A 26,382-nucleotide genomic window follows, 5' to 3' on the forward strand; every position below is an offset into this window, starting at 1 on the left:
TTTTCCTCTCTCTCTTTTTAAACCAGGCAAGAATGAGTCTGCAGCAACCCTGTTGGTGCAAAATAAATAAATAAAGCAACCAGGGAGGGCTGCAGCAGGCGCCACCTCAGGATGGCAGAGGAGGGGAGGGAGCGCAGAGGGAGGCTCCGGAGCCCCAAGGGGTGGAGGGCTCAGTGGTGGAAGCTGCTGGGCAGCTCCGCAGGGTCTCTCAGGCATCCTGATTCCCCCCTGCGGAGCTCTGGGGTCAGGCACTTTCCGTAGGGTTGTCTTTCAGTCTGCCAGATGCGGGGCAGTTCTGTGCAGCCTCTCATTCTAAATGTTCCCTGTGGGTATCATTTGTGGGGCAAGTTCTCAGCCCAGAACACCCACTGCAGAGCTTAGTCTGAGATGGCTTCGGTGGGGGGCTCCTGAGGACCAGCCCCCACGCCTCCGTGGGGGACCTCTCAGGGTGGGTGCAGAATCCTCACAGTGCGGACAGCTGGCAGGGCTGGGAACCTGGGTCCTCACACAGGAATGAGATTGCAGAGCAGCAACACCTCTTGCCTTTGAAGTCGTTTTATAAAGAATAGCACAGGTTAGGGTTTATGTTCACCCTCCCCTGAGAGGAAAAAAAAAAAAACCCTCCTGACCACCTGCTGTTTATCCCTCAGAGGAGGGCTCACAGCTATTTATAAAGGCAAGAGAAGTTCTCGGGCAAGATCACGGCTGGAGAAACAGGTCTCCTTCACCCTGCCAGACTTGGTGGTACCCAGGCACAGAGTGGTGGAATCACATCTGCTGCGTTTCGCCATAAGGAGAGCAGGGCTGGAGGATGGGGCCCAGACAGTCCTCCGAGGGTCTGCCCTTGGCCTTCTGACTGTGTCCAGCCATCTCTTCTTTTAGGGTTTCCTTTGACAGAAGACAGCTGGGGCTGGGATAGAGTTTGGGCCACCCCACGTCTAAGATTGGTGAACTGGGGCACCAGGTGAAAATGTTCTGGGGTCCCTCAGGATTGGGATCTTCCCTGAGGCCACGAAGTTCCTCTGATCTGTGACCTCAAGGAAGACAGAGATTGTGTCAGATCAAATGCATCTATAGAGCTGCATGACTACAGGTTAAGTGTGTGACTATGTGTTTCACATGTATGTGGACATGTGTCTCTGATCACATTTGTGTAACCACTAAAGTCTATTTTTAAAGTGCACATAAGAAGTTTGAGTTCTAACTCTGTCTGTCTGTCCATCTGTGACGCTCTTGGCCTTCATCATACCCTATCCTTATACCCAAATCCCATAAAAATATTATCCCCAGCCCCTCCCTTATCCCCATCCCATCCTTACCCTCCACATATCTAGTCTCTTTTAGACCCCAGGGTACCCAACGGTTTCCTTGCTGAGCTGGGAGGAAGGGGGAAGGCAGACAATCTAACAATCCAGGTTCATGTTATGTACAGGTCCTCCTGGGCTCCAGATGCCAGTCTCTGAGCTTGATGCGTCTCCCCAGCCAAAGCCCCCAGGGAAATGCAATGAGGTATTTCAAAGGCCTATTCTTAGCTTCTGAGCCCAGAGTTGAGTTCTGTTTGTCCAGGGTGTCCTGGATCCCCCTGTTGTCCTGAGGACACCTAGGTCCTCCTAGAGGTCCTTGTATCCCACCCCAGGTCTCCCAGAAGCTGAGAGAAGCCAGGACAAAGCTGAGGCTGGAGATGGTGTTCCTCCATCCCCGCCCCCCCAGCTCTTGGCCTGCCGCCAGGCAGGCTGGTGGGCAGAAAGCCAGTCTCCGCATTTGCTCACCACCCCCCCCAAAACAGGCAGAGACCACCCTCCAGGGCGCACAAGAAAGGAAAAGGCCAAGGGGAAGGTGAGCCACGAGGCTCTAGGGAAGGGAACGGAGTCCCTCCTCCAGGTCACTTGGACAGCCCCTCAGGTGACTCGATTTCAGTGCTGAAGAGTTCCTTGTAGAGTGGAGGGAAAGCAGCTTGGACCACGATGGGGTGGAGATGCTGGAAGGTTTGCAGCTTTTCCACATGCTGGCTACACAGGCTCCGAAGCTTCCCCTTGGGTGGCAGCTGGACATGGGTTCATGGGGAAGGAAGGTCAGTACTACAGCTCTGTCCCCAGAGCAGAGAAGTACCCCCATCCTTCCTGGGCTTGGATAACCCTCCTTGCTTTCTCCCTGCACACTTGGCACTTGTGGAACAGCCAGATCCCATTGGTAGGGGTAGGTCTGTGTTCAGGCAACTGGAGGCTAGCGAGAGCTGCTGTGGGACAGGTACATGTTTTCTGGCTGAAACCCCCAAATGGTGTTCCTGCTACTCCTAAGATGAGCCCTGTTAAAGACTCTCTAACTCACACTTTATGCTTTTATAATAGTGAAATTCTGTCACTCTCTGTTATGTAATGTTATGTGCCTCTTTGCCTTTGTTGATACTGTTCCCCTCCCCTGGGATGCCTATCCAATTCTTCTGTGCTTGGCTAATTCTTACTCACCTTCACTGTTACCTCCTCTAGGACTATTTCCCTGGGTTAAGGGCCCTTCCTTTGGGCTTCCCTCTGTGCAGCACTGAAATCCCATTTTAGGAAAATGATCCAATTTGTCCGTCTCCCTACCCTAGATTTAAACTCCTTAGGCAGGGTCTCTCTCTCTCCCTTCCCTCCCTCCCTCTCTCTGTATCCTCTGTACCTATCAAACTGCTTGCACATGGCAAATGCTCAGTAACTGTTTGTTTGGACTAAGCCCAAGCAGGTACCCAACACTGCAAACAGTAAACCAACACTGCCAGCACTCAGCCGGTGGAGGGGAATGAAAAAGGCCCAGAGAGCCATGAGGAGATAGAGGCAGGGAGACCTCACTGGAGAAAGGCTGAGAAAACCATTTATCGTCTGCAGTTTCCTGTACAAGCAAGTGAGCCTTAAAAACACCTCTCACCAGCCACCCCCTTTTCTTCAGCTTAGTTGCCTAGGAAAGGGCCAGTCAGGGAAGAGCAGGCAGCATGGGATCCCTTGAAATCTCTTGAATTCATCCTCTTTTCATTCCTCCTGCTTTATTTTGCATTTGTCTGGGCTATTGCAATAGCTTCATTCATTCATTCTTTCATTCATTCTCAAATATTTGTTGAGACCCTTTTGGCTAGGAACTGTGATGGGCTGTGGTGATACATCAGTGAAGAAAATAAAATCTCTACCTTTATTAAGTGTATATTCTAGTGAGGGAGCCGGAAAATAAACATATGTTAGAAAACGTCTTTAAAAAACAATAAAGCAGGGCTTCCCTGGTGGTGCAGTGGTTGAGGGTCCGCCTGCCGATGCAGGGGACACGGGTTCGTGCCCCGGTCCGGGGAGATCCCACATGCCGCGGAGCGGCTGGGCCCGTGAGCCATGGCCGCTGAGCCTGCGCGTCCGGAGCCTGTGCTCCGCAACGGGAGAGGCCACAACAGTGAGAGGCCTGCATACCGCAAAAAACAAAAAACAAAAAAACAAAAAAAAACCCCCCAAAACAAAAGAAAAACAATAAAGCAGAGTGATGGGTAGAGGGCTTTTTGTATGGGGTGGTCTGGGAAAACCTCTCCAGAATGAAGGGCTGGAGCAGGCCATTTGGAAAACTAGGGGAAGAACATTCCAGGCAGCTGGAACAGCAAAGTCCTGAGAAGCAACCGGGCTTGATGTGTTCAAGGAATAGCAAGGAGGCCAGTGTTGCTGGAATGGGTGACTGAGAGGGCAGTGGAAGGAGATGAGGTGAGAAAAGAAGTCGGGGGGCCAGACACATCATGAGGCCAGTCGGCCACGAAACAGACTCTAGATTTGATTTTCAGCATGATGGGCAGCTCTGGGTGCGCTGAGAACAGTGCTGTGTGGCTGCCTAGGACAGACAGGGATGGAGCAGGGGTCCAGTTAAGGAGGCCTCTTTAATGGTCCAAGTGAGAACTGACAGCTAGGGAGTAACAGTGGGAGGTGATGTATTCTGAAGGTGGATCCAACAGAGATTTGCTTTCCAACTGCTCTCTCAGGTTCTCCTCCCCCTAATCTATTCTACCGGACTTGAAGTTTATTTAGGTCAGAGCCTGTCGTTTAAGTCACTTCTGTATTCTCGGCACCTAGCACTCTGCCTGGCACATAGCAAGTGCCCATTGCCTGAACCGTTACATAAATGGTTCCTTTACACTGGTTCCAAATTAAATTGCCTAAATAATAGCTCTGATGATATCATTCGTCTAGCCTTTGGTGCTCTCCATTGCCTGGAAATAAAGTCGTAACTCTTTAATATGGCCTTGAAAGTCCTCTCTGATTTGCTCCTTGACCTAATTTTCAAGCTTGTCTTCTGCTATTTCCTTGCCCCCATCAATCAATCCCAGCTCCTGACCTTACACTTTAGTCAAAATGTTCCATGAACTATTCTCTGTATATGCATTATCTTGCCTCCTTATTTTTCTCCATTATTGTTCCCTAAGCCTGGAATGCCTGCCCCACCCCCTGAAGGCCTGTTAAAATCTTACATATTTCATGGCCTAGTTTAAATGCCATCTTCTCTGGGAAGCATTTATGACCCACTCCTTTTACCCTCAAGTTATTTTTAATCTCTCTTCCATGCTCTCACATTTCCCCAATATCTCTTATTGTAGTACTATATTAGGGGCACAGGGATACGGTAGAAAAAGCCCTGGGATTAAACCTTACATTTATCACTTATAATTGCATAAACTTGGACAAGTCATTTAAGTTTCCTTATCACGACAGGGAGATTTTAACACCTATCTTACTGAGTTGTCATAAAGATGAGCATATCTGTGAAAGCACTTTGTTAATCCCATTATTATTATATCCCATAACACATTCTCCTCTTAGGGTCATTGGTACACGAGTCTCTTCTTCACAGCAGATTAAAAACTCTTGGTGGGGGTAAGGACGGCATCTCTGTATCTTTCCATTCCACAGTACAAGCAGATGCTGGGTAAGTGGTGGCTCTATTAAACTGAATTGTTCCCTGGAGGTCCCTCCCAATTCCAGGCTCCCTAACTTCCCATCTTTACCCACATGGAAGTGACTGATCAGTCCCCTTGCCCCCAGGCTGTTGCAAGCTCTCTCACACAACTTAGCACTCAAGCACTTCCTCCTCTGGACCCTCAGACCATGGCCCTCGCAAGCCCTGATGTCACAGATCTGGCGCTGGGCCTGACCTCCTCTGTCCCAGGGACTGCTCCTACCTTTGCCAGGATGCCGTGGCGATGAGTCTTGCAGAGATGATGATGAAAGGCCAGCTCCAGACTGTACTGCAGCTGTTCTACTTTCCTTTTCTCTTGGAGCCCTGGCCGGTCTGAAGGAGGGGATGGGACCATAGCAAGAAAAAGAAAGAACATGGACGTTAACTTCCCCAAAAGGGTGTGTCATTCTGGACATCTGTGCTGAATATAGATCTTCCTAGCTGAGTGAGAGAGAGTGTAAGTGTGTGTGTGTGTGTGTGTGTGTGTGTGTGTGTGTGAATGTGTGTGTCTTGGTTTGATAATGGTAAGCTATGGGGCCTTGGGCTGGGCTAGCTTTCTACAAGGAAAACTGGAGAGAGAAGAAAGGGATGAGACATTCCAATCTCCAAGTTCCAAGCTGCTCTATCCCTGGTACCCTGATATTTCACATAGCTAATTCAAAGCTAGGCACTAAAACTCTGCTGTGGGGAAGAAAAAAAAAGTTCTCTCTTCTTCCCCGCCACCTGGCAGGGACGGCTCCAGATAGGAGATGGACTTTGTAAAGCCACCTAGGTCAGCAACAAGGCCTCTGCAGCAGTCTGTGGCCAACTTCAAGAGACAAACCGCCTTTTGCCCTGACTCCATAAAATACCCAGAAGTCATCTCTTAAGTCTTTATTTCTAGTTCAAGGGGAATGTTTAGGTCTCTACTCATTGGCAGAGCCAGAAGACTGATAATCTTGGTCTGCAAACTCAGGTTAGCAGCTCAAGCCACTTCCCCAGGTTCTCTGAATCCTCAGCATTCAGCTGGCTCACCAGCCCCACTCCATTCCAGCGGAGCGGACATCCAGAGTCCTGCCATGATGGCATGTTGTCTTTTGTTTTGGTTTGGTTTTCGTTTCTGTTTCTGGCTGCGCTGTGGGGCTTGTGGGATCTTAGTGCCCAACCAGGGATGGAACCCATGCCCTCGGCAGTCAAAGCGTGGAATCCTAACTACTGGACCGCCAGGGAGTTCCCGATGGCGTGTAGTCTTGAAATGAGTTCACACAGAGCAGTGATTCTCAAGCTTGGTGGCACATTACAATCCCTTGTGAGAGGCTGTTAAAACTTCTGGTGTTCCGGCAGCACCCCAGATCAATGACCTCAGAGTCGCAGCAATCTTTTTTTTAAAAAAGATTTTTTTTTTAAAGCTCCCCAGGCGATTCCAACGTGCGGCCGCAATGGAGTCACTGACAGGGACTCACAAGCAGACTAATTTCTCCCAGGGAAATGGCTCACTTCCGCTCTTCCTCACGTCTCCCCACTTCTCCAACCCCGCCTGCGCTGCTCTTTTCCCTCTGTCAGGCTCCCCTGGATCTTTATTTTAACTCATATTTTTACAGCAATATTCGGGGCGGTGGGGGGGGCTCATTCTGCTCTTTAAAGTGACTTCCCAGATTTAACCACAAGCGAAGGTCCAGACTCTTCAGTATCTGTTGCGCCCTCCCACTGCCTGAATGTCCTTTACCCAAGCCCAGTGACACTCACTGGCGTTGATGAGGACGAGGGCCGTGTAGAGGGCAATCTCGTCCTCAGAAAAATGCAAGGCACTCAGGGAGTGGGAGAAGTCAAAGATGGAGCTGATGAGCTCGCTGCAGCCTGGTGGGGTGGAAACGAAAGAGTGAGCAAGGTGGGTGAGGCCACAGTGCCCGAGGACACCCGCCCCTTGGTGTTTGGAGCAGAGCGGGCAATCTGTCCTGAAAAGAGGGCGCCCTGGGTCTCCAGGATGGGATTGGCATCCGACTCCTCTCTCTCATTTCCCCCTGCCCCTCACCCAAGGCTCGGAAGAGCTCCATGCCACCGTATTTGCCTTCAAAAAAGACTGTATGGTTGTCAGCATTGTAGGCCCGGCACATCCTGACCAGCACTACTTCCATGGCTCCTGGGGAGTGGGGAGAAAGGCAGGTACACCATCAAACATGGCCAGGAATCTGTCTCTGTCTCCCTCAGTGTCCCAGTTCCCTTAAGGCACCTCCCTCCACTCAGCCCTGCCCATTTCCTCGTCTGTCCCCACTGCCCCCAGGCCCGCCCCCTCTCCCTGGGCACCTGCTTTGAGTAGCACGATCTGGTCATTCTGGCAGAGCTCCATAAAGCCCGAGAGCCTCTTAGCGAACTCCACCACGTACTGAATGGCCTCGGTGAGGCGGTGGGCACAGCGTTCCCACATCTCCCACATTGACTGCAGGGAAGGAGGGGGTCCCACTGTAGCCCTCTTTATGACCCCAGGACCCCCCCCACAAGGCCCTGGGAACCCAGACAGATAAACTGCAGGGGGTAGATTCTGAACCGCCACATTCTCAGCACCCGTGTTTTTAGCCTATTCTTAGCACAAATGTGCACTCCAGGTTAATTCCTGTCACTTGGACGCGCTTACCGCCCACCAGCCACTGGCGCAGAGTTAGCTGTTGTGGGGACTTAACAAACGTCTGAGATACAGCTTTTGCCCTCAAAGAGTGTGCATCTTGTTGAGGTGACTAAGACATACCCAAGTTCAGTACCAAACAGGTGCGTTTAGCGCAGGAGCTGTTGTCAGAGTGACAGGAGGGAGAGAACAAGCTTTGGAGCCAGATGGATCTGAATTTGCCTTCAGATCCACTACTTTGCGACGAGGAGTAAGTCTACGAACTCCTCTGAGCTCAGTTTCTCGGTCCATTAAGAACAGAGATAGATGCCAGCCTCATAGGTTGGTTGTCCTTAGGGTCAAGGATAATTTATGTAAAGCGCTCAGCACAGTGCCTGGCAGAGAAGGAGCGCTTAACAAATGCTGCTCAGGATTCTGACTCTTGTCGTCGTCGATAGAGGAGGAAAGAGCTTAGGCCGAGGTCTGTTCGCCAATGTCGGGGTGATGGGGGAGGTAGGATGAAGGACGCGTAAAATGACCATAGGCAGGAGCTGAGGAGAAGCTCTCATCCATCTACTAGGGTGCGTACTTAACAGCAGTACCCACTGTGTCTTTCTGGGATACCCTGCCTCGCCCCAGCCCACTTGTGTGTGCAGGTGGCTGTCTCTGGACCCCCCAGTGGTGGTGGGAGGTCCTCCCTTCCTTGCGCAGTCTCCTGGCCTCACCTTCCTCTGGTAGCCGGCCACCTCCTCTCGGGAGAAGACGGTGGAGCGCTGTCCGAGCAGGTCCTCCAGCCGCAGCTGACACGTCTCTCGGTAGGACTTACAAACGTTCTGCACCAGATGCTCTGGGGCCGGAGAAGGAGGAGGAAAACAGGGGCTCGATCTCAGCCAGCTCCTACCCTTCCCATACAAGGGGCACTCCACTGCCTGGCCTAGCGCTGCTCTGCCTCCCCCCGAGGCCCCTGTGCACGTCTGGTTTACACGGGGTGCTGACTAGGGCCCCCTTCTTGGAAGCCCCTCCCTTCTCTTCCTCCCCCTCCCTTCTCTCCAGCTACCTCCCCAGGGGCTCACCAATCTCTGTCAGGGAGGCATAAGGCGCCTCTGGGGTGCTGCGGAAACTGGGGCTGAAGTAGCTGTCCGGGCCCCGTCCTGGTTCCCCAAGCCCAGGGTGCCTGGGGTCCTCGAAGTGGAGTCCACACCTGTCAGGGGTCGGCTGGCTGCCTGAGCCATAGCAGTTCTCTCTGCCGTCGGTCTTGCCCCGCTCAGGGCTGTATTCCAGGTGGTACGAGGCCCCGTTGAGCCCGGCCTTGGCCAAGCTGTTGGAGTAGGAGGGCCCGCAGCCTGGGGCTCTCAGGAGACTGGGGGGACAGGCTGAGGCCTCTGGCAGGTCAGGCGAGGAGCCCAGGGGCAGCTGCCCATCTGGGAGCCCCAAGGTGCAGGCGAGGGGGTCTGCTCCTTGGGCTCCTGCAGGAGGGGTCTTGGCCGCTTGTTCCCTTTGCTGCTGTTGCCGCTGTTGCAGTTGTTTCTGCACCTCAGCATGCAGGCTGTCCCTTTGCTTCTTGGACATGCGGCCAAACTTGACAGCTGAAAGAGGTTCGGGGATCAGGAGTTTTTGAGGGGGGAGGACAGGGTACAGGGCAGAGTGAGTAGGCATCTGCATCATCACAGGGTGAACTTGCTGCTCCCTGAATAGCTGACGCCAAGCAGAGCTTCTCCAGTCCTGCCTGAGAGCCTCCCTTCAGGGCACTTTTGTTCAAGACCCCTCCCATCTCTCACTCTGGTTTGCTTCGGGGCTCAGTGCAACCCAGACATTTCAGTCTCCCGGGCAAACGCTCCTGGCTCGAATCCACCTTCTACAGAATTCAGAGAAATGAGTCCTGACTGAGGGCCCTGGCCTCCTGATATGGGGCTGGGGGTGGCTGAGTGGGGGGCCTCGAGCTATATTGGGGTCACCGCGCCTGTCTAGGAGGGTCGGAGGAAGAGGAGAGCCGAGAACACAGGTCTCCCTGTGGTCAGGCCTGCAGGCTCCCTGGTGACCTAGATACTCACCACAGCCCAACCCAGGCTCCGCGGCTTGTTTCTGAACATCCTCTTCTGCTCTCTCTTTCCTGCCTTTTCATTTGCCCTGCCACCCCTCCCAGGTGTGGGGACACAGCCCCTGGTCGCCCCGCCTGCCCCTCTGCAACCCTGCGTATTTCCTTTCACTTTGTTATTTTGGGCGCTGAAAAGTGCTGACAGGCTTCTTCTGGCTCCTCATCACCTCAGGTCTCCCCCGGCCCCGGCCTGGGCTCCTTCCGCGGTGTTGCCGTGGGAGCGGTTTGGGGGCTGCGAGGGGGCAGTGGCTGAGGAAGGCGGAGAAAAGCCGCCAGGAACAGCCGGCCTCCCCAGCCTCAGCCTTCTGGGCTGTTCTCAGGCCAACTGTGGTCCCATTCGCAGCCCTCGCCCCCTGGCCCAGGCTGGGGATGGGGCACTACGGAGGGAGACGGAGCTGGAACTGGAGCCATGGGGCAGGAGGGAAAGATGTGGAATGCGGATGGGATCTGGGTCACAGGGGAGTCGGGTGAGGAAACTCCATCCGGAGGAAGGAGCCAATGAAGAGTCTGGGACCTTGGGGAAAGGAGGGTTGTTGTAGCAGAGCCTGAAGCTGGGGACTGTGAAGACCTCTGATGAGGGTAGCCTGCCCACTGCCTCAGTGAACAGTGGAAGAGACAAGGGCCTGCCAGAGGGAGGGACGGAGCCCCCGAAGGGCGTTCTAACCCCTGTCTGGCACAGCAGGTCAGGCTGCCCCTCTGGAGACTGAAGCCCTGGGGGCTGCGCGCTTGGCCTCACCGTCTCGGGACATGCCCAGGGCCAGGCATTTCTGCAGGCGGCAGTGCTGGCATCGGTTTCGGCTAGTGCGGTCAATGGGGCAGTTCTGCTGACGGGTGCAGGAGTAAGCCACGTTACACTGCTGGCTCCGGCGGAAGAAACCCTGGGGAAGGCAGGTGGAGACCAGGACTGCTGATCTGGGCCAGGCCCAGCTCAGTCCCAAGTGCCTGCAGCCCGCAAGCTCTAGCCCCACCTTTTCCAGATCTTACACGACGCCTCAGTTTTCTCTCCTCCATTGTAATCTGTCCTGCAATCACTTCCCTAGTTGAAGACAAGGCCCTCCTGTGCAGGGCTCTCCAGGCAAGGTGCCACCCGGGCAGCTCCCTAGCTGTCTCAGGAGACCAGCCCCGCAGGCAGAACAAAGGCCACCGAGCCCCCTCTCCCCATCTCTGAAGAGACTGTGTATGTGTGTATACTCACCTTGCACCCCTCACAGGTGATAACCCCGTAATGGATCCCAGATGATTTGTCCCCACAGATTTTGCAAGGGATCACTTCAATTTGTGCTAGAAGAGGGAAAGAGCAGAGGTCAGCCCAGGAGCCTTTGGTGTATCCTACCGCCTGTACCTGGGGGGCAGATACAGGGACATGGGGCTTCCCTTGCTTCCCTCCCCCGCTCCAGCTTGCTGTTTCCCTCTTGCAAGACGGATGAAGGAGTGAATGCCAAATGCCATTCAGCAAAGTGTCTGTGGAGGCTGTTTTAGTTTCCCGGGCTGGCCGGGGGTTGTATCAGTTCTACAGGGGCAGAGAAAACAGCTGCAGAGGCCACCTGTTCAGCCCCTCAAGATGAAAAGCTCTAGTTGCCTCCCTCTTGCCTGGGGACCTAGGAGTCCTCACGGCTTCACAACACCTGCTTCCCGCCCAGGGGGCTTCCTCTGTGCCGCCCTCCCCCACTGGGGCTCGGCCCACAGGGGCAGAGTGTGGGGCATGGTGGGAAGATGTGGTCCACCAGGCAGGAGGCACCTGGGGGACAGGTAGAGATGCCAGCCATCCTCGGCTGGGCAGTGAAGGCTCAGGGAGGGGCTGTGCAGAGACCAGGGGCCGAAGGGGGCAGGGTCCACTGGGTGGGCCCCAGAGAGGGTAAGGAGAAGCCGAGATGGAGCCCAGGAAAGTGGGGTCGAAAAACCAGCTCTGCTGGATGTCTGAGAGCCAGGGAGCGGATCAAACAGCCCTCCTAGGTTCCTGGCCCCAGAGCAGAGGGTGGCTGTGCGTGTCTCCACGTATGAGAGTGTGCATGCTAATGTGTGTACGAGGGCCTCTGCGTCCAACTGTGTGCGCACAAATCATGAAGGTTAACACTGGCTGGGACTACGGACCATCAAATTCAACCTCTTTTTTTCCTTCACAGATGAAGGAATAGGCCAAATGAGATCAGGTGGTTGGCCCAGGTTCATACCGCTAGGTTACCCATGAGCTGGGTCTATATCCCAGTTCCCCATAGCTTTCCATTCGGCTGTTCTGTGTATATGACTTTTGGGGCACACACATCAGTGGGCATGTTGCATGTTTGAAGGGGTGCTCATATGTGTGTGTGTGTGTGTACACATGAAAGGTACACGTGGTTCGTGAGCCAATAGGCACGTCTGCTTGAGCTAGTGTGCACACGTGCGTATTTGTTAGTGTTTGTTCACTGGCTGCCAGGACCCCCCTCTCTCCCACTGAGCTCACTATAACCTACCTCCCCGCTCCCTTCACTGTGGTTGGTTACTGGCCCCAGGTTTGCCCCATCCTTGTCAATGCCCACAGGTCTCTGCTGAGTTTCAGGGACCAGGCATTGGCCTCCCCCCAGCCAATTTTTGAAGACACTGGGCAGAGCTGGTGTCCCTTTCATCACTCCTAAGGGCATGTGGGTCTCTCCTCTGCCATTGCTGACCTGCTGCCTCCCCTCCGAGGGGGCATGCCTGGGGTGGAGCACGTCATAAATTCGTCTAGGACCGTAGCCCCTTCTCATCTCTGATCCCAAGGGTCAGAGGAAGCAGCAGCCTGCCTATAGGGCAAATCCACAGTCCTGTGAACTCTCCTCTGGTCCAGGCCTGGACCCTGGTTGCGTGTAGGACCTGCTGATGTGAGGTGGGGAGGGTGACCATGGCTCCGTGGCACTCCCTGAAATCTTGTTTCCATCATCCTTAAACCGTCATCCCCTCAGGCTAGCCTTGAGCTGGGTCAGAGTAAGCAGCTGCCTTCTCACGGGGGACGGGGTGCATAGGTGTCTAAAGTCCCTCCGTTAGAGCTCGAGGCTTCTCCTCATCCCCAGCCCCACTAGTCTGCCAGCACCCACACAATAGGCTGTGATCATCCAGGACAGACAGCAAGGGAGCTTTGAGCTTCTTTCCAGTAAATTAAGAGCAGATTGGAATGAATGGAGGGAAGAGAGAACAAGCGGGGGGGATTGGGTGCCTGGAAAAGGGGCAGAGAACGTGGGGGCACATGCACATCTGGCCACTGGATTCTCTGGGTCTCAGTTCCCTTGCCAGTAAAAGGTAAGCATAGCCTTCACCGCCTGTCCAGGGGGTGACGGGCGGTAGCACCGTGGGTATGTGGTATCACCTGTGGAAAGCGCTGCGTGGCCGCGAGCACTGTGTGTGCGGGCTACCACCATGCACGGCAGTGGGCGCAGAACCCAGAAGGCATTTGAGGCCCAAGAGAAGTGCTTGTGCCCTGTGGAGTCTGCTCTTGCCTCTCCCCAACGCGTTTCCTCTCCAACACCGTGGGATCTCCCTCCTCGGTGGCCTTAAGCCCAGAGAGGGCAGAAACCAACATGGGTCACCCAAAAAAGTAAGCGGGAGGGAGACTAGGCCAAGCCACAGTGGGAACTCGGGCTCCAGCCCAGTCCTCAACCACAGGCCTCCCTGCCTCTTCCCTTCTCCAAGAGCCACATCCGTGTGCGTGTGTGAGCTGACCACACGGGTAACTCAGACACATCTCTCTGCCCCACAGCCTGACTCACTGCTGGTCCTGGCCCTAGGAACCTCACAACAGTGTCACCAAGACCTCGCCCTTCTCATAGGATGATGTGGCCAGCCACAAACCACCTTCACAAATACCCATGTTTGGGGGACACCAGAGTTTAGACCCCAGCCACCAGGCCAGCCACTCCCCCATGCTCCCCAACCATAGTCAGAGACAGAGGCACACAGTGAGGCAGGCACACAGGCAATGAGACAGGCACATAGGATCAGGGGTTTCAGGCTAGAGGGTCAGACCCTCTAGCCTCTGAGCTAGAAAGACCAAGCGTTTTGGGACCCGGAGACAACAGAGACAGACCCAGAGAGAGAGAGAGCCGCAGAAACACAGAAAAACCCACACTCGTGCCCTGGGCCCATGCCCAGCCCCTGGCCCTCTCAGCACTGTCAGGCCCTCTTATCCTACTCCTCCCTCCTGGCCCTGCCACCTGTCCCCCCGCAATGCCATCTACCCAAAACCTCAAAGAGAAAGTACCGGTGCACATGAGTGTGACTTGTGGAGGAGGGGAGGGGAGAGAACGGGAAGAGGACTGGCAGAGGTGGAGGTGGGGTGAGCCGGAGCTGAAAAACACCTCGGATACCTCACCTTCAAAACCTCCCCCTTGAGCCCTGTCCCTGAAGCAGCAGGTGGTGGGAACGCAAATTGGGGAGGGGAGCTGAGTAATCACAGGATTACTCAAGCTGTTTCCCGGGAGCCTGGCCTGCCAGGAACTTACCATCTAAGGGCCTGACAGTGCCAGGAACTAGAACCAAGCCGAGGTCAGGAACGTCTAGGCCAGCCCCTGCAGCACGGCTCCCGCAGCAGCCCTCACTCTGCCCAGCCTCACCTGCCGCTTCGGGAAGATCTTTGTAGCTCACACGGTAGCTCTCTCCCAGGGCCCACCAAAGGAAACCCTCCAGTTCCAAGGAGGGAGAAAGGCCCCTGTGCACACGATACCTCCTGAAACCACCTAGTGACTGCGTGACTCTAGACCTCTGAGTCTTAAACAAGATCACCTAGCGAGCTTGTTAAAATGCAGGTCCCCACACGGCAGGTCTGAGGGGGGTCCAGGCTCTCCCATTTGAACAAGCTCTTGGTCGGTGCCCAAGCTTGCTGGTCCTCACCCTACCTTTCTGAGTAGCAAGAATTTAGTCCCTCTTCCTGTTTATGCCTCTCTCTGGGGCATAAGGGTGGGGTTGGTGGTCTCTTCCCCAGCTCATTCTTGTATCTTCCCTGCCATCCAGTGTGACCTCTAAAACTTTATTCTGACATGGTACTAGGTAAAGAAAATGAATCTCTTCTGGACTGCTTCGGGGATTGAAGGATCCCCAGGGAGCTTCCTCTGAGCACCTCCTATGTGGGGAAATATGGTAGAGACAAAGTAGGCTGTCCCCCCTCCCTCCAGCCTCCTCTAATCTCACTGTTCTCGCAGCTGCGAGATTCATTGATAGCGCCCTTTGAATGCATCCAGAGCTTGGCCCTGTGCCACCTTAGGAAGCCAGCCCTGGGCCCTGTCCAGGTGCCCTACACCACAGAGAGGAAGTGGTGGGAGCAAAGGAGGGGCTGCAACCCAGGGGGATCTCTCCCCTCAAACCCCGGAACCACCCCCCAGCTCTGGTAGAGAAAGGATGCAGCCAGAGGACCCAGATTGGCTGGGGTCCTCATCTTCTCCTGGTGCCCCAGCAGTCTAAAGCTAGGCTTTTCCTCTTTTCTCTTTCTCTCTCCTTTTCTCCAATGGACATCGATTAAGGGGGACGAGTAATAAAGATAGACATCAGCACTGGCTGAATTCTTATTCTGTGCCAGGCGTTACATACATTTTTCATTTAATGATCACAGCAATCCTGTGAAGTAGGTACTATTTGTATTGCCCCCATTTTACAAATGAGAAAACTGAGTCCAGGGGAGAGTAAGCGGCTTGACTAAGTAGCAGAAGTAGCAGATCTGGCATGTGAACCCAGGTCTCTGTAACCTGAGAGCCAGTGTCCCCAACCATTGAGCCATATACTCTACAAGGATGAGACGCCCAAATGCATGGGGCGGAATGGGATGGGGGACAAGGTTACCGGCTGCAGGGGAGAGTGTGAAGTGAGGGGGTGGGCTAGGAACGGAATTCAGGGGGGACACCCATGGAAGATTCATGCCAAGATTCACGTCTAGTCTAAAGATCCAGAGAGACGTTATTCCCTCTGTCCCACACCTTCTGTGGTACCAGCCCCCTCCTGCTTTTACCCTTGGCTTCTAAGGCCAGGGAGGCAGGGCTCGCCCATCCCACCAGAGCTCCTGACTTGGGACTCCTCGGGAGACCACAGCTCCCTTGGGGTGTGGACTGGCTTTCACACATCTTGGTAGGTCTCTCTGCAGGAACGAATGAGTGAGTGAGCAAGAGGAATGGATCTCTTTTCTTAGCTTAGGGCCCCCTCACCCCACAGCCCAAACTAGTCCCTCTCCTCCCACGGAGACCACAGCTCCGGCCAGGGAACCCCTGTGTACCCCAGCCTGTCACCAGCTTCCCTCCTTTCTCAGCTCTCAGTTCCCACAGCTTCTGCAAAGCTGGAAACCACGGCGGTGGGCTCCGCCACAAAGAGCAGGAGGGGGAGGGTTGGGTTGGGGGTCAGGAGACAAGCAGTTGTACCTGGTGAACGCTCCTCCCTGCCCATGGTGAGAATTTTCTGCTGATACACCCAGATCCCAGGCTGAGAAAGTAGTGAAGCTAAAACTCAGGTGGGCGAGGGAGAGTCTGGGGTTTTGAAAAGCCACGAAAGACAGCCAGCCACCTGAAATCCCCCCCTTGGTGCCCTGCCACCCCCGCAGTCTGGGACAGGAGAAAGGAGGGGAAACAAAAAAAACGAGTGAAAACAACCAGTGGCTGGGGGGAGGACATGAATCACCAGGAGGAAGCTGTGAGGGGTGGGAGCCCAGACGCCACAATCAGTGGCCTTCCCGGCCTCCGGGCTGCATCTCCTCTCCAGAGTGCCTCTGCTGGTGCAGACACCAGTGGACCCAGGAGGACCCTGGCTCTGGCCCCGAGGCCCTGCTCTGTTGCCGTCCCTCCTCCCAGATAGACATCTCCATCCTTCCTGAGCCCAGAGTCCCAGGGAGGGGCAGCATTGCAGCAGCAGCAGGAGTGGAGATTAGATCTCAGAAAGGACTAGTCACTGGAGGAGGGGAGGAGACCCCAGGGCTGCCTTTCTTGGAGAGCTCTTAGCATGGGAAAGTCCCCGTTCCCTGTTTGAGGCAGTGGCCTGGGGGCAGGGGAGGGAGAGGGAGCCCCTGGGAGGGGCAGCCACGCCAACACCCACATTTCATTGTGGTGGGACGGGCTGGGATGCTCCCAACATCTAGGGCCTTGGGCTGGGGGTGTTTGGGAGTCCCGTTAGGCATGGGAAGAGGGGAAAAGGCGAAGGTGCAACAGTGGTGCGAGGAAGGAGGGGGCCCTTTGTAAAGGGCTCTCAGGCTGAGGTCTGTGGCACCCGGGAACTTGGACTTCTTTCTGGCCCACGGCTCCTCATTATCATGACCAGACTGGAGATAGATCAGGGCACAGCAAAGACAGGCATGCAACTTCGTACCCCTCGTCCTCCCACCTCCCCATCCAGGCCGAATGCCGGGGCCTCATGTCTCTTGGCTCCACACCGGCCGCACCCCAGAGTGAGCTGATGGGGCCACCCTCCCTCTGGCTGGCTGGGGAGTCTTTCTGGCTAATGGACATTTCCTCTCTACTGACCAGCATGTTGCCATGGCAGAGAGCCTGTATCATTCCTTCAGAACTTCTAGAAATCCCATGCCTCCCACTTTCTGCCTTCCTAGACCCGATCAATACTCAGTGTCTCCACTCTCCTGCCAGCTTTCTTTCCTCTCTGTCTCTCCCTGCATCTGTGTGCCCTTCCATCTTTGCACTCCAGTTCTGTCTCAGGCTAGACACCGCAATGTTTTGACTCTCCTGGCATTTCTCTAGTTATATCTCTATCTGGACATCACTCTCTCCCCATGTGTTTCATAGATCTTTCGTCATTTGAGTTTGGCCTCTGCATCGCTCTTTATTTCTTGATCTATTTCTGCTCCTTGTGTGTCTGGCCCTTGGGTCTTTGGGTGTGTCACAGTCCCAAGACCCCAGTGCTCTGCCCGCCCCAGCTAAGGTCAGAGAACATGGTGATGGCTGGTACTCACTAGGGGGTCAGGGCAGTCAGATAATCTGGGGCTATGAGATACCCGAGGATGTCCTAGTGAGAAGGACCAGTGGTACCAACCCCCAGATTGGAGGAGACCCCTCTCTTGCCTACTGCGCAGGGGGATATCATGTAGTGCTGACCAAGTGTCTCCCCCGTCTAGTCCCAGGAGCTCCTGCCCTCCTGCCAGGCTCTGAAGCACATCTGATCATTGCTTCCCAGGGTGGATTTGCTGATTTGAGACCATTTCTGGGAAGATCGGTTTGCTAAGCTTTGCTGCTAATGGGAAGAAGCTAGAAGGGAAACTGAAGCCCCAAGAGGCCCTTCTTCTTGTGGAAGATTCTGGCTCTTCTCCTCACCCCTCCTGACCTGCCCCAGCTCATACACATGCACTGGAGTCTCCGTCCCAAACGTGGAAATGAAGTTCTTTCCTTTCCTTGGTCGCCTTTGTGTACCCTCTGGGAGAGCTGAGTTTCCTCCACTACCCTTGGAGGTGCTTAACTCAGAGACCAGCGCTCTCTCTTTGGTCGTGGGCCCTCAGAACTGGGAGCTTCCCAAAGTTGGTTCTGTTTTAAAATTCAACTTACTTGTTTTAAGGAGACAAGCGCCCAATGACTTGCCTAAGGCTACAAGGCTAGTCTGTGAGAGGCGGCACCAGAACATGGTCTTTAGACTCAGCCCACGGGTCTTTCCAGGATCTAATATGGTCTCTCTTTTGTGGGTTGTGGGAAGACCCCAGGTTGAGGCTGGGGGTACCTCAGGCCTCAGGCCACAGGGGCATAGGACTTCCCTTTTCCTCCTTCGCCCTGTGCTCTGAGAGGTCCTCTGGCTTCCCTTACAAGGGCGAGTTGCCCACCCCTGCTCTGCTAGATGGCACAGGGACCCCAGACATCTGCCCACCAGCTGTTGGCCCATGGCTCTGGGCCAGGAAACGGGTGAAGCTGAGGGCTTTTTGCTCCCATCTCCACTGTGTGATCCTACTCATCAAACAGGCATCTGAACCTGGGGTGGGGTCTCTCTCTCTCTCTCTCTCTCTCTCTCTCTCTTTCTCTCTCTCACACACACACACACACACACACACACACACACAGCACCCTGGCCGGATTCCACTTGGTCATCATGTTCCTGCATTGGGCAGAGAGTGATGGAGAGGCCTGGATGCTGGGGTTCTGACCGCCTCTGCCTGCTGACCTGGCTTTACCCTCACTGTCCCACCGCTTCAGGGTACAGCAACTCCTTCGGACTCTTTTCTCACCCTACTCTCAGGCCGTTTGGAGGCACGGAGGGAAACACTGCAATGGGAGCCAGGGGAGTGAGTTCAGGCTGGCTTATAATTACCAACCTCCACCTACTACAGCTGTGTGATCTGGGGTGAAGCACTGGGCCTCTCTGGGTCTCAGTCTCTTTTTGTAAAACGAGGGGCAGGGTACCTCAGATACTCTTGGAGATCCTTTTCAGAGCCCATGACACAGGAGTTCCTCAATAGGCCCTTTACTGGGGCTGCTCTAAGAGAACTGCTCGGGGAGCCAGACTCCCCGACTATTCCACCCATCTCCCAACAGACTTGGCCTTGACCGGGACACCCCCTGCCAGGGAAGAGCACTCAGCTCTGCTCACACTGTTCCCAAGGTGCCCGTCCTTTCCAGAGGGCCCCATGCTTCCCCTCTCCCGGGTGGCCCATTCACTTACTTCTCATGACTGAGTCGTGGGCTTTGCCGCCTGGGCTCCCTGTCCTTCTCAGCAGGGGTGTTCCAGGGATGGGGCGCAGATGGCAGTGGGGCTGCGGGGCCGTGGCTCTGCACCTAGCTCTCCCCCAATGCTGCTGGGCAGGGGGTTTAAGATCTGCACCCCACAGGTGGCCGAGTGACAACCCCCCCCAGCTCCACCCCCCCACCCCTCTGGGGTGTAGTGGGTAGGATGACAGGCGCCCCATGTGGCCAATCTGGGCCTGGGGCAGAGTGTGAGGGGCGGGGCAGCCAATCGCAGGGGGTGTTGGAAAATTCCAAAACCACAGGCGAAAGACACACGCGGTAAAAGCTGTTTCCACCCGCCAGGGTAGTTCTGGCTGGGGAGCCGGAATGGAGCTCACACGAGCCTGGGGCCAGGTCCCTACTCCCCCTCCCCCCGAGGATCCCAGAGCCTGACCCTCTTTGCCAGGTGACTCCAGGGACAGGGATATTTCCAGAGGTAAGTCACAGAATGTCTGCCTGGGGCCACCTGCGACCCTGTGGACTGCCAAGAGCCGAGCTCAGTGAGATGCAGTCTGGGAGGCTGCCCCACCACCTACCATGCTCATGCCCTCCCTGCAGACACGGTGCATGCCCTGGGCTAGGGAATAAATGATAATAGTAGCAGTAATAATCATCAGACAAATGCCACTATCTGTAGGAAGGGTTAGTCCATCAGAAATTTCCTCAGGAGCAAAACTGCTGAAATTGGAATGATGATGACGATGATGATGGTAATGCTTAGCCATATGCCAGCAATGGTTCTTAATGTTTTATGTGGATTAGCTAATCCTCAAAAACTACTTTATGTGGTAGGTACCGTTATACCGATTTCAAAGATGAGGAAAAGGAGACACAGAGGGGTTAGGTATCTTGCCCAAGGTCACACAGCTAGTAAAGTGGTGGCGTCCGGATTCAAAATCAGGCAGTTTGGCCCCAGACTCCACTTGAGGAATGGGAAGTTTTCTCTGGTTCAGGTCTGCTTACGAGGGTCTCCTGGTGTGCAAATCTCTCTGTAGAGTTGCTTGGCCTTGGGGAGGCCAGTCAACTTCAGAGGCTCTGTGAGCCTCATAGCTGCTCCGTGGGGTACCTCAGCCTCGGGGTTCCCTCTTCAGGATCCCTTAGGAATCAGGCCCCCTCTTGGTCTGGGGGGTCCGTCTCGGGTTCCTCCCTCCTTGGGGTTGTCTCGGACCCCCTTTGGGGGGCTGTCTCAATCCTGGAGTCCATTTTTCAGAGCCTCTGGGCCTGGGGGAGGTGTTCATCTCTCCTGGATTCTCTGGGCCAACACTCCTAAGAGGTCTCTGACGTTGCCGGGACTCCACGACTCCTCAGCCTGGCACAAGCCTTTCCCCGCTGGCCTTCCTCGGGCTCTCAGGAGCTGGGCAGTGGGTTGGGGGAGGACACTCATCGGTGGGGGTGGGGTGAGGGGGTGGCTGCACGGGGCCAGTGGGTTGCGAAGGGGTAAGGGGGTGTGGTCCTGGCCGAGGTTTCTGCGGTAAGGGGTTAAGGGTAGGAATGGAGCTGAGCCTCTTCCAGTTCCAGATGCTCTGAAAGTCCCCCATCTCCCCCCACCCACATATGGTCCCTGGTCCTCACCTCCCCCACCTCCCCCACGTCACTCCTTGACCCGCTTTCCTCCCAGGGCCCTGCTCAGCATTTCCGTGGGGCCCTGTGGCTAGGGGCAGGCGAGGCACCGATCAGGATTGTGCTGAGCAAAGCAACCCCCCCACCAGAAGGATGTAGCCTCCCGGTGGCCCCCCAGCCCCTGTGTGACCAGCTCAGGGAGGAGGGTGAGGCTTTTGCCCTCTGAGATCTCTCTGCTTGGAACAGGGAGCTCTAGCAGTTTTGACAGCAGGAAGAGTCACAGTGAGCTCTCAGGGGGAACTGGTAGGCAATCCAAGAGAGGGCCATAGAGAAATGCAGGTGGCCTCTCCTACCCCAGAGTTGTCCTCATCAATTCAAGGATGCTTAGAAGGCCTTCCTCAGAGTGCCCTCAGGCTGGTAAGGGCATGTGGATGGGACATGAGCTTTGAGACCAAGGTGCAGTGGGTGCATTTTCTGGGGGACTAGCCTCTCCCATGAACTAGGAGGATAGATCTGATGTGCTGAGAGTTCCCTAGAGAGGATGTTACTTGCTAGAATCCATTGGGAAGTCTTTCCTGAGCTCTAACCCCTTTCTCACATGCTGTAGCCTCAGTCTTTCAGGGCCCCAGGACCCAGAGTGTTCCTATCTATGTGTTTCCTACAGAGATGAAGGCTTTCCTGCTCTCTAGCCCTGCACAGGCTGGCCCCAGGCTTGTTCACACCTCGGGATGTGTTAACCACGGAGATGAACACCAAACCTGGCTCTGCCTCCACAAAGCCTGGTGCAGGCTCTCGGAGTCCCTGAGGCCACCCTGCCTCCCCGTCTCCCCGCTGGCCCAGCGATCTGCCCCACCCCCTTGCGTCTGCTGTGCCTCTGTCCAGCAGCTTCCTCTCCTTCTACCATGGCCCGCTTTCACTGTTCTCTCCTTGTTTCTTCGCGATGTTCCCTCTCACTCTTCAGGCTTCTTTCTTACCTCTTCCGATTGCCCTAATCTTGAGGTTTCTTCACCTCTGCCCCTCCTTTCCCCATCTCCCCATCTCCCCCGTTTTTCTAGGCTCCACCTCCCTTCAGGCCCGGACATCTCTGCCCAGCTCCTCCATCTCTGCACAAGGCACGTGCCTTTCTTTTACACGGACCTCCCTGGAACCCTTGCTAAATGCTTTGCCATCTCTCCACGCCCCAGCACCAGTTCCTACCCCAATTCTCTACTCACAGGTGTGGGTCTTCTTTGCAGCCAGCAGCTCTGTGAAGAGAAGAGAGGGGGTCAGGGCCAAAGGTTGAGGACCACGGAGGACCGAGAGACACTCCCCAATTCCCAGGCCCTCATCCCCACCCCATTCCTTCCCAGCAGAACCTGCCATCTGAGGAGAAGGTAGGACCACCCTCCAGTGCACCCTTCTCTTCACTCTCTGCCCTACAGTCACACGAGGCCTCTTCCAGGTCCTCGGAAGTGCCGGGCTCCTGACTACTCTGGGACCGCTCCACACTATTCCTTCTGCCTGGAATGCCCTTCCCTTGCCCCTCCTCAATCTAGATAACTTTTCATCCCCCAGGTTCCTGATTATGTCTTTTCCTTGGAGAGAGCTCCTCCTGCCTTTGTGCTTACACACTCAGCACGAGCATTTGAGTTCCTGGTACTCACCACATCATCTCACTGCTGTAACTGTGAAATCTGTGAACCGGGGCTTTCCTGCTAGACAGTGAGCCCCATGGAGGCAGGGACCATGTCTGCCTTGCTCATCTTGTGATTCTGTTGTGCCTGCCCCTTAGAGGTGCACAATAAATACTCGCAGCCCAGCCGGAGGTCAATCTCTTGGTTGCTCATTTGTGCCTGAGAGCAGCTGGGAATTCCAGAGGCGTGGTGGTTGAGGGTAGGGGAGTGAGGATGTTAGGGGGAAGAGGAAGGGAGAGCTGCAAGCACAGACCCCTGCTATGCCTCCTGCAGGCTCTGGCTCCATTGGCTCCCCAGCCTGCAGAGGACGGGATCCCCCCAACCCCGCTGCTGTGTGTGCCTGGTCCAGGGGGAGGGCAGGCAGTAGGGAGCACAGGCGGGTTGATGCGGGGTGGGCAGGGAGGCACAGACCTCCAGAGGGGCAGCTGCTGAGGGGAAAGCCTGGAGCATTGTTGGAGTGGGGAGGAGCGCGTCGTTCATTCATTCATATGGTCAGCTTTTATTAAACACCTACCAAGGGAGCCCCTGAGAAGAAGCTTCCCCTGCCAGGCCTTGGTGCATTTCTTACATCCACACAGCGGCTTCTCACAGAGCACAGGGCCAGTCTTTCATTTCAGAAAACCCTGCAGGTCTGCCTTATGCCTCTTATAGTTTCCCTAACCTCTGACTCTGCTGTCTTGTCGTTTTTTCCTTCTACTTGTCCAGTCCTTGACACCACCCCCACCCCCCCCCCCGGCTTCGGTTCAACCCACCCGCGCCCCCCACCCCCACCCCGCGCGCACACACACACACACACACACACACACACACACACACACACACTGTCCCTCTGCCCAGGAGATGCTTCTTACAAGCAGGCTTCCTCTACTGGGCTGGGTGGGGGCGGGCGAGTGGACTTGAAGGCCTGGGTTCTGCTGGGGGTGGGGTGGGGGGGAGGACTGCCCAGAGAGGGAGTGGCTCCATCCGGCCCCTCCCGCCTCCCCACCCATCCTGCCTGGCTCCACCCAGCTTCCTCCCTGACGTGGCACCGTCTCTTTGGCCTCCAGCCTTGCGCCTCAGAGCAGGCCTGGGGTAGGGGTGGTCCCCGTGCTTGCCCCGGCAGTGGAGTTCTTCCTACACCAGGTGGCCCTGCAGCCTCTCCCCCTCAGCGCTCACACCCTGACCTAGCACATGGCCCTGGGATCCTGCAGAGAGAGACTCTGAGTTAGACCATCTGCGGGCCCAAGGACCGCCTGACTCTCCGTCCCCCGCTGCCCCGGCTGAGTGCCCCACATTTTCTGCAGAAATGAGACCCCATCCCCCAGGGCAGTGGGGAGGAATGTGCTGGGCTGGTGGGCAAGGGCGGTGGACAGGGTTCTATTGCTTTCTCGCCGACCCTTTGTCATCCCTAAAGGCAGGACGGCTTCCTCCGTTGCTGAATGAACAGAAAAAGGTGGAGTGGTCAGCCTCCCACTGCTGCCTGGGGTCCCAGCCAGATGAGCAGTGTCTGCCTTTTCTCCCAGGGGGCGCTCACACTTGGGACGTGGACCCTTCCTCCCTCCAGCTTCCCTGACTCTGCTCCCCTCTCCTCCCCCGTCCCAGCCATCTCTTCCTTCTTCAGCTCTCCCCTTCTTTCTCCTCTCTGTGCTTCCTGTCTCTCCCCCTTCCTATTTCTCCTCCTCTGTCAGGTCCCCAGCCCCTCCTCCCATTTCTCCTTCAGTCTCTATGGAGACCTGTCCTTTCTCACCAGCCTGCCTTCCCCTGCCGACTCATCTTTCTCTCCTTCTCTCTTTGCTTGCCCCTCCTCCCTCCTCACTTCCCGACCAGTCTCTTGCCATCTCTCCCTCTCCTCTAAACCTCCTGGCAGCCCCTTCCACCTGCCTGCAGGGCCCTAGGGCCTCTTACCCTGCGAGGCTCGGTGGTGTCTCTGTGGGGCCCTGTCCATGGGGCAACTCCCTTGGTGCCGTCCTTGCTGCCCTGGCTGCCCAGGAGGGCAGGGAGCAGGGCCCAGGGGAGGGAAGAGGGAGGAGGGAGGGAGCACCTGGCCCAGCATCAGGCAGGGGAAAGGAGTGGCTGGCAGAGCATCCTGGCATCAGGAGGGGACAAGGGGAGAGACGGGAGGAACAGAGTTTGGAGGCTTGAGGAGAAACAGGATAGGTGATGGGAAGGGGGCTAGCATTTATCGATCACCTTCTGTGTGCTGGGCCCTTTGCCGGTCACTTTATGTAAATCCGTGATTTTCTCCAATCCTCCCAACATCCACCATGAGGCCGGCATAGTCGCTCCAGATAACTATGTGATGCTTATAAGGTAAGTGATGCTCAAAGATAGTCATGAGTTGCCCAAGGACTTGCACAAGGACAATAAGTGGCTGAGCTGTGATTTGAACCCAGGTCTTTGTGAGTTTAGAATCATGCGCTTTCTACTTGACCAAGACAGGTGACGGGAACAGGGGAAGTGGGGAGGGGAGAGATGAAGACGGGATGGCTTATTCGGGGGATGGTGCCTCTTCTACAGGATGAGGTCAGACTCATCTCCGTGGTTCTTGGGTTCCTTGAGGCCTCTGCTTAGCCTCTGCCCTTTGCTGCCCTTTGCTGCCCTTCCCTAGAATTCCCTGGCTCCCTGGTGCCTCCACATCCTCCTGGTCTGCTGGGGCTGTGGGCAGGCCTGGAGGAGTGTGCTGAGGCAGAGGAGCCATGGGACAGGAGGGGAGCCACGTTGCACCGCACTAGTTGCGGGAAGGAGACCCCCCCAGATTGGGCAGACCCACGCTGAGGAAGGGCTCTGTGGAGAGCTACAGGATACTGCTTCCGCGGGACCCGGATGCCACTAATCTCCTGCACAGACTCGGCCCAGAGTTTGATTAGCTGGGCCTGGCTCTCCTGCTTACCCAACAGGCCGGCTGGCCAGAGGCCAGGCTGCAGTGGGGAGGCTCCCTGGCACCTCCTCCGGCTCTCACTCCCAGCTGGTAAACAGCAGAGCAGGAGCCAGCCACGCCTCAGCCTCGTGACTGCAGCCCACTCCTCCCCGGTGCACGTGGCATCTGGCGTGGAGAGGGCAGGCAGCTGTCCCTTCCCTCACCTGCCCTCCCACCTCACCATCCTGCGCTCGTGCCCCACCCTGGAACCGCACGCTCCGCTACCATCAACACCTCCGTTCCTGGGTAGCTCCCAGAGACTCCGGAGGGCTGCAGCTTACGGGACAAAGGTTAGAAGTAGAAAAGGACTTTCCAGCTCCCAGGATGGTTGACAAGGGTGCAGGGAGTGAGGAAGAGTGGAGTGGAAACTTTTGGGGACCTTCCTGTACCGAGAGTCTGAGGGCGTGTGTCTGTTCCTCTGAGACTCTGATTATCCCCGTGTCCTTTTGGTAAATGCATGGCCCACGCGTCTGTGTATACTTCTCTGCACAGAACAGGATGTTGGTCTGTTTTGGGGCTCAGCCCCTTGGGCAAGCTTGGAGTAAGAAGTAAAGCTCTCTAAAGCACCACCCAGGCCAGTGCCCAGCAGAGAAGTAGAGCCAGCAAGAGGCAGAGGGGCAGGGTGCAGGGGCTGCCGGGGCAGAGTGTTGCTCTGCTGTCCCCTTCCCTGCCCACGATTGGCTTTGCTTCCTCTCGGTATCCTCTCTCTGTGTCTCTGCCTGCCAACCCCTCCGTGCCTATGGCTCTTCTGTTTTCTGTGCCTCGGTAGCTCATCCCTCTTTCTGTTTTCTCCTCTTTCAGCCTCTCTTCCTCTGTGACTCTGGGTCCCTCAGGATCCTTCTTGACCTACCAAGCATGGGCATGGAATAGAGGCCGTGCAGAGTGCCTGGGGATGGGCACTTGGCCCTGGCATCGTGCCAGGCAGCCCTGCCCACCCCAGATACGGTAGGTCTGGCTGCCTCTCTCAGCCGTGCCACTTCGTGCCACTG

At 55.8% G+C, this 26,382-nt stretch overlaps 1 protein-coding gene across 2 annotated transcripts; it reads right to left on the reverse strand.

Moving 5' to 3' along the window:
• On the reverse strand, nucleotides 1–24,474 carry RORC (RAR related orphan receptor C). Of its 2 annotated transcripts, none has more exons than XM_060030049.2 (11): nucleotides 24,382–24,474; nucleotides 22,039–22,068; nucleotides 10,822–10,907; nucleotides 10,363–10,504; nucleotides 8,605–9,117; nucleotides 8,257–8,378; nucleotides 7,237–7,369; nucleotides 7,001–7,072; nucleotides 6,679–6,789; nucleotides 5,177–5,286; nucleotides 1–2,044 (listed from the first exon to the last, which is right to left on the reverse strand). In XM_060030049.2, exons 1-11 carry the CDS (start codon nucleotides 24,419–24,421, stop codon nucleotides 1,883–1,885), a joined length of 1,521 nt encoding a protein of 506 aa, XP_059886032.1. In that variant the 5' UTR covers nucleotides 24,422–24,474; the 3' UTR covers nucleotides 1–1,882. The 2 variants fall into 2 exon arrangements, with proteins under 2 accessions (XP_059886032.1, XP_059886024.1); XM_060030041.2 differs by having other exon boundaries at nucleotides 6,965–7,072.
• Between the last annotated feature and the right edge of the window lie 1,908 nt (nucleotides 24,475–26,382).

Source organism: Delphinus delphis, chromosome 1 (assembly GCF_949987515.2).
Source record: "Delphinus delphis chromosome 1, mDelDel1.2, whole genome shotgun sequence".
In the NCBI taxonomy this organism is placed as follows: Eukaryota; Metazoa; Chordata; class Mammalia; order Artiodactyla; family Delphinidae; genus Delphinus; species Delphinus delphis.

Excerpts from the sequence above, each read along its gene's own strand:
- RORC (XM_060030041.2), bottom strand. The coding sequence starts at position 24,421 with ATGGACAGGGCCCCACAGAGACACCACCGAGCCTCGCAGG. Across the intron at positions 22,069-24,381 it reads ACACCACCGAGCCTCGCAGG|AGCTGCTGGCTGCAAAGAAG; the intron begins GTAAGAGGCCCT and ends TTCTCTTCACAG. Across the intron at positions 10,908-22,038 it reads TGCAAAGAAGACCCACACCT|CACAAATTGAAGTGATCCCT; the intron begins GTGAGTAGAGAA and ends TCCCTCTTCTAG.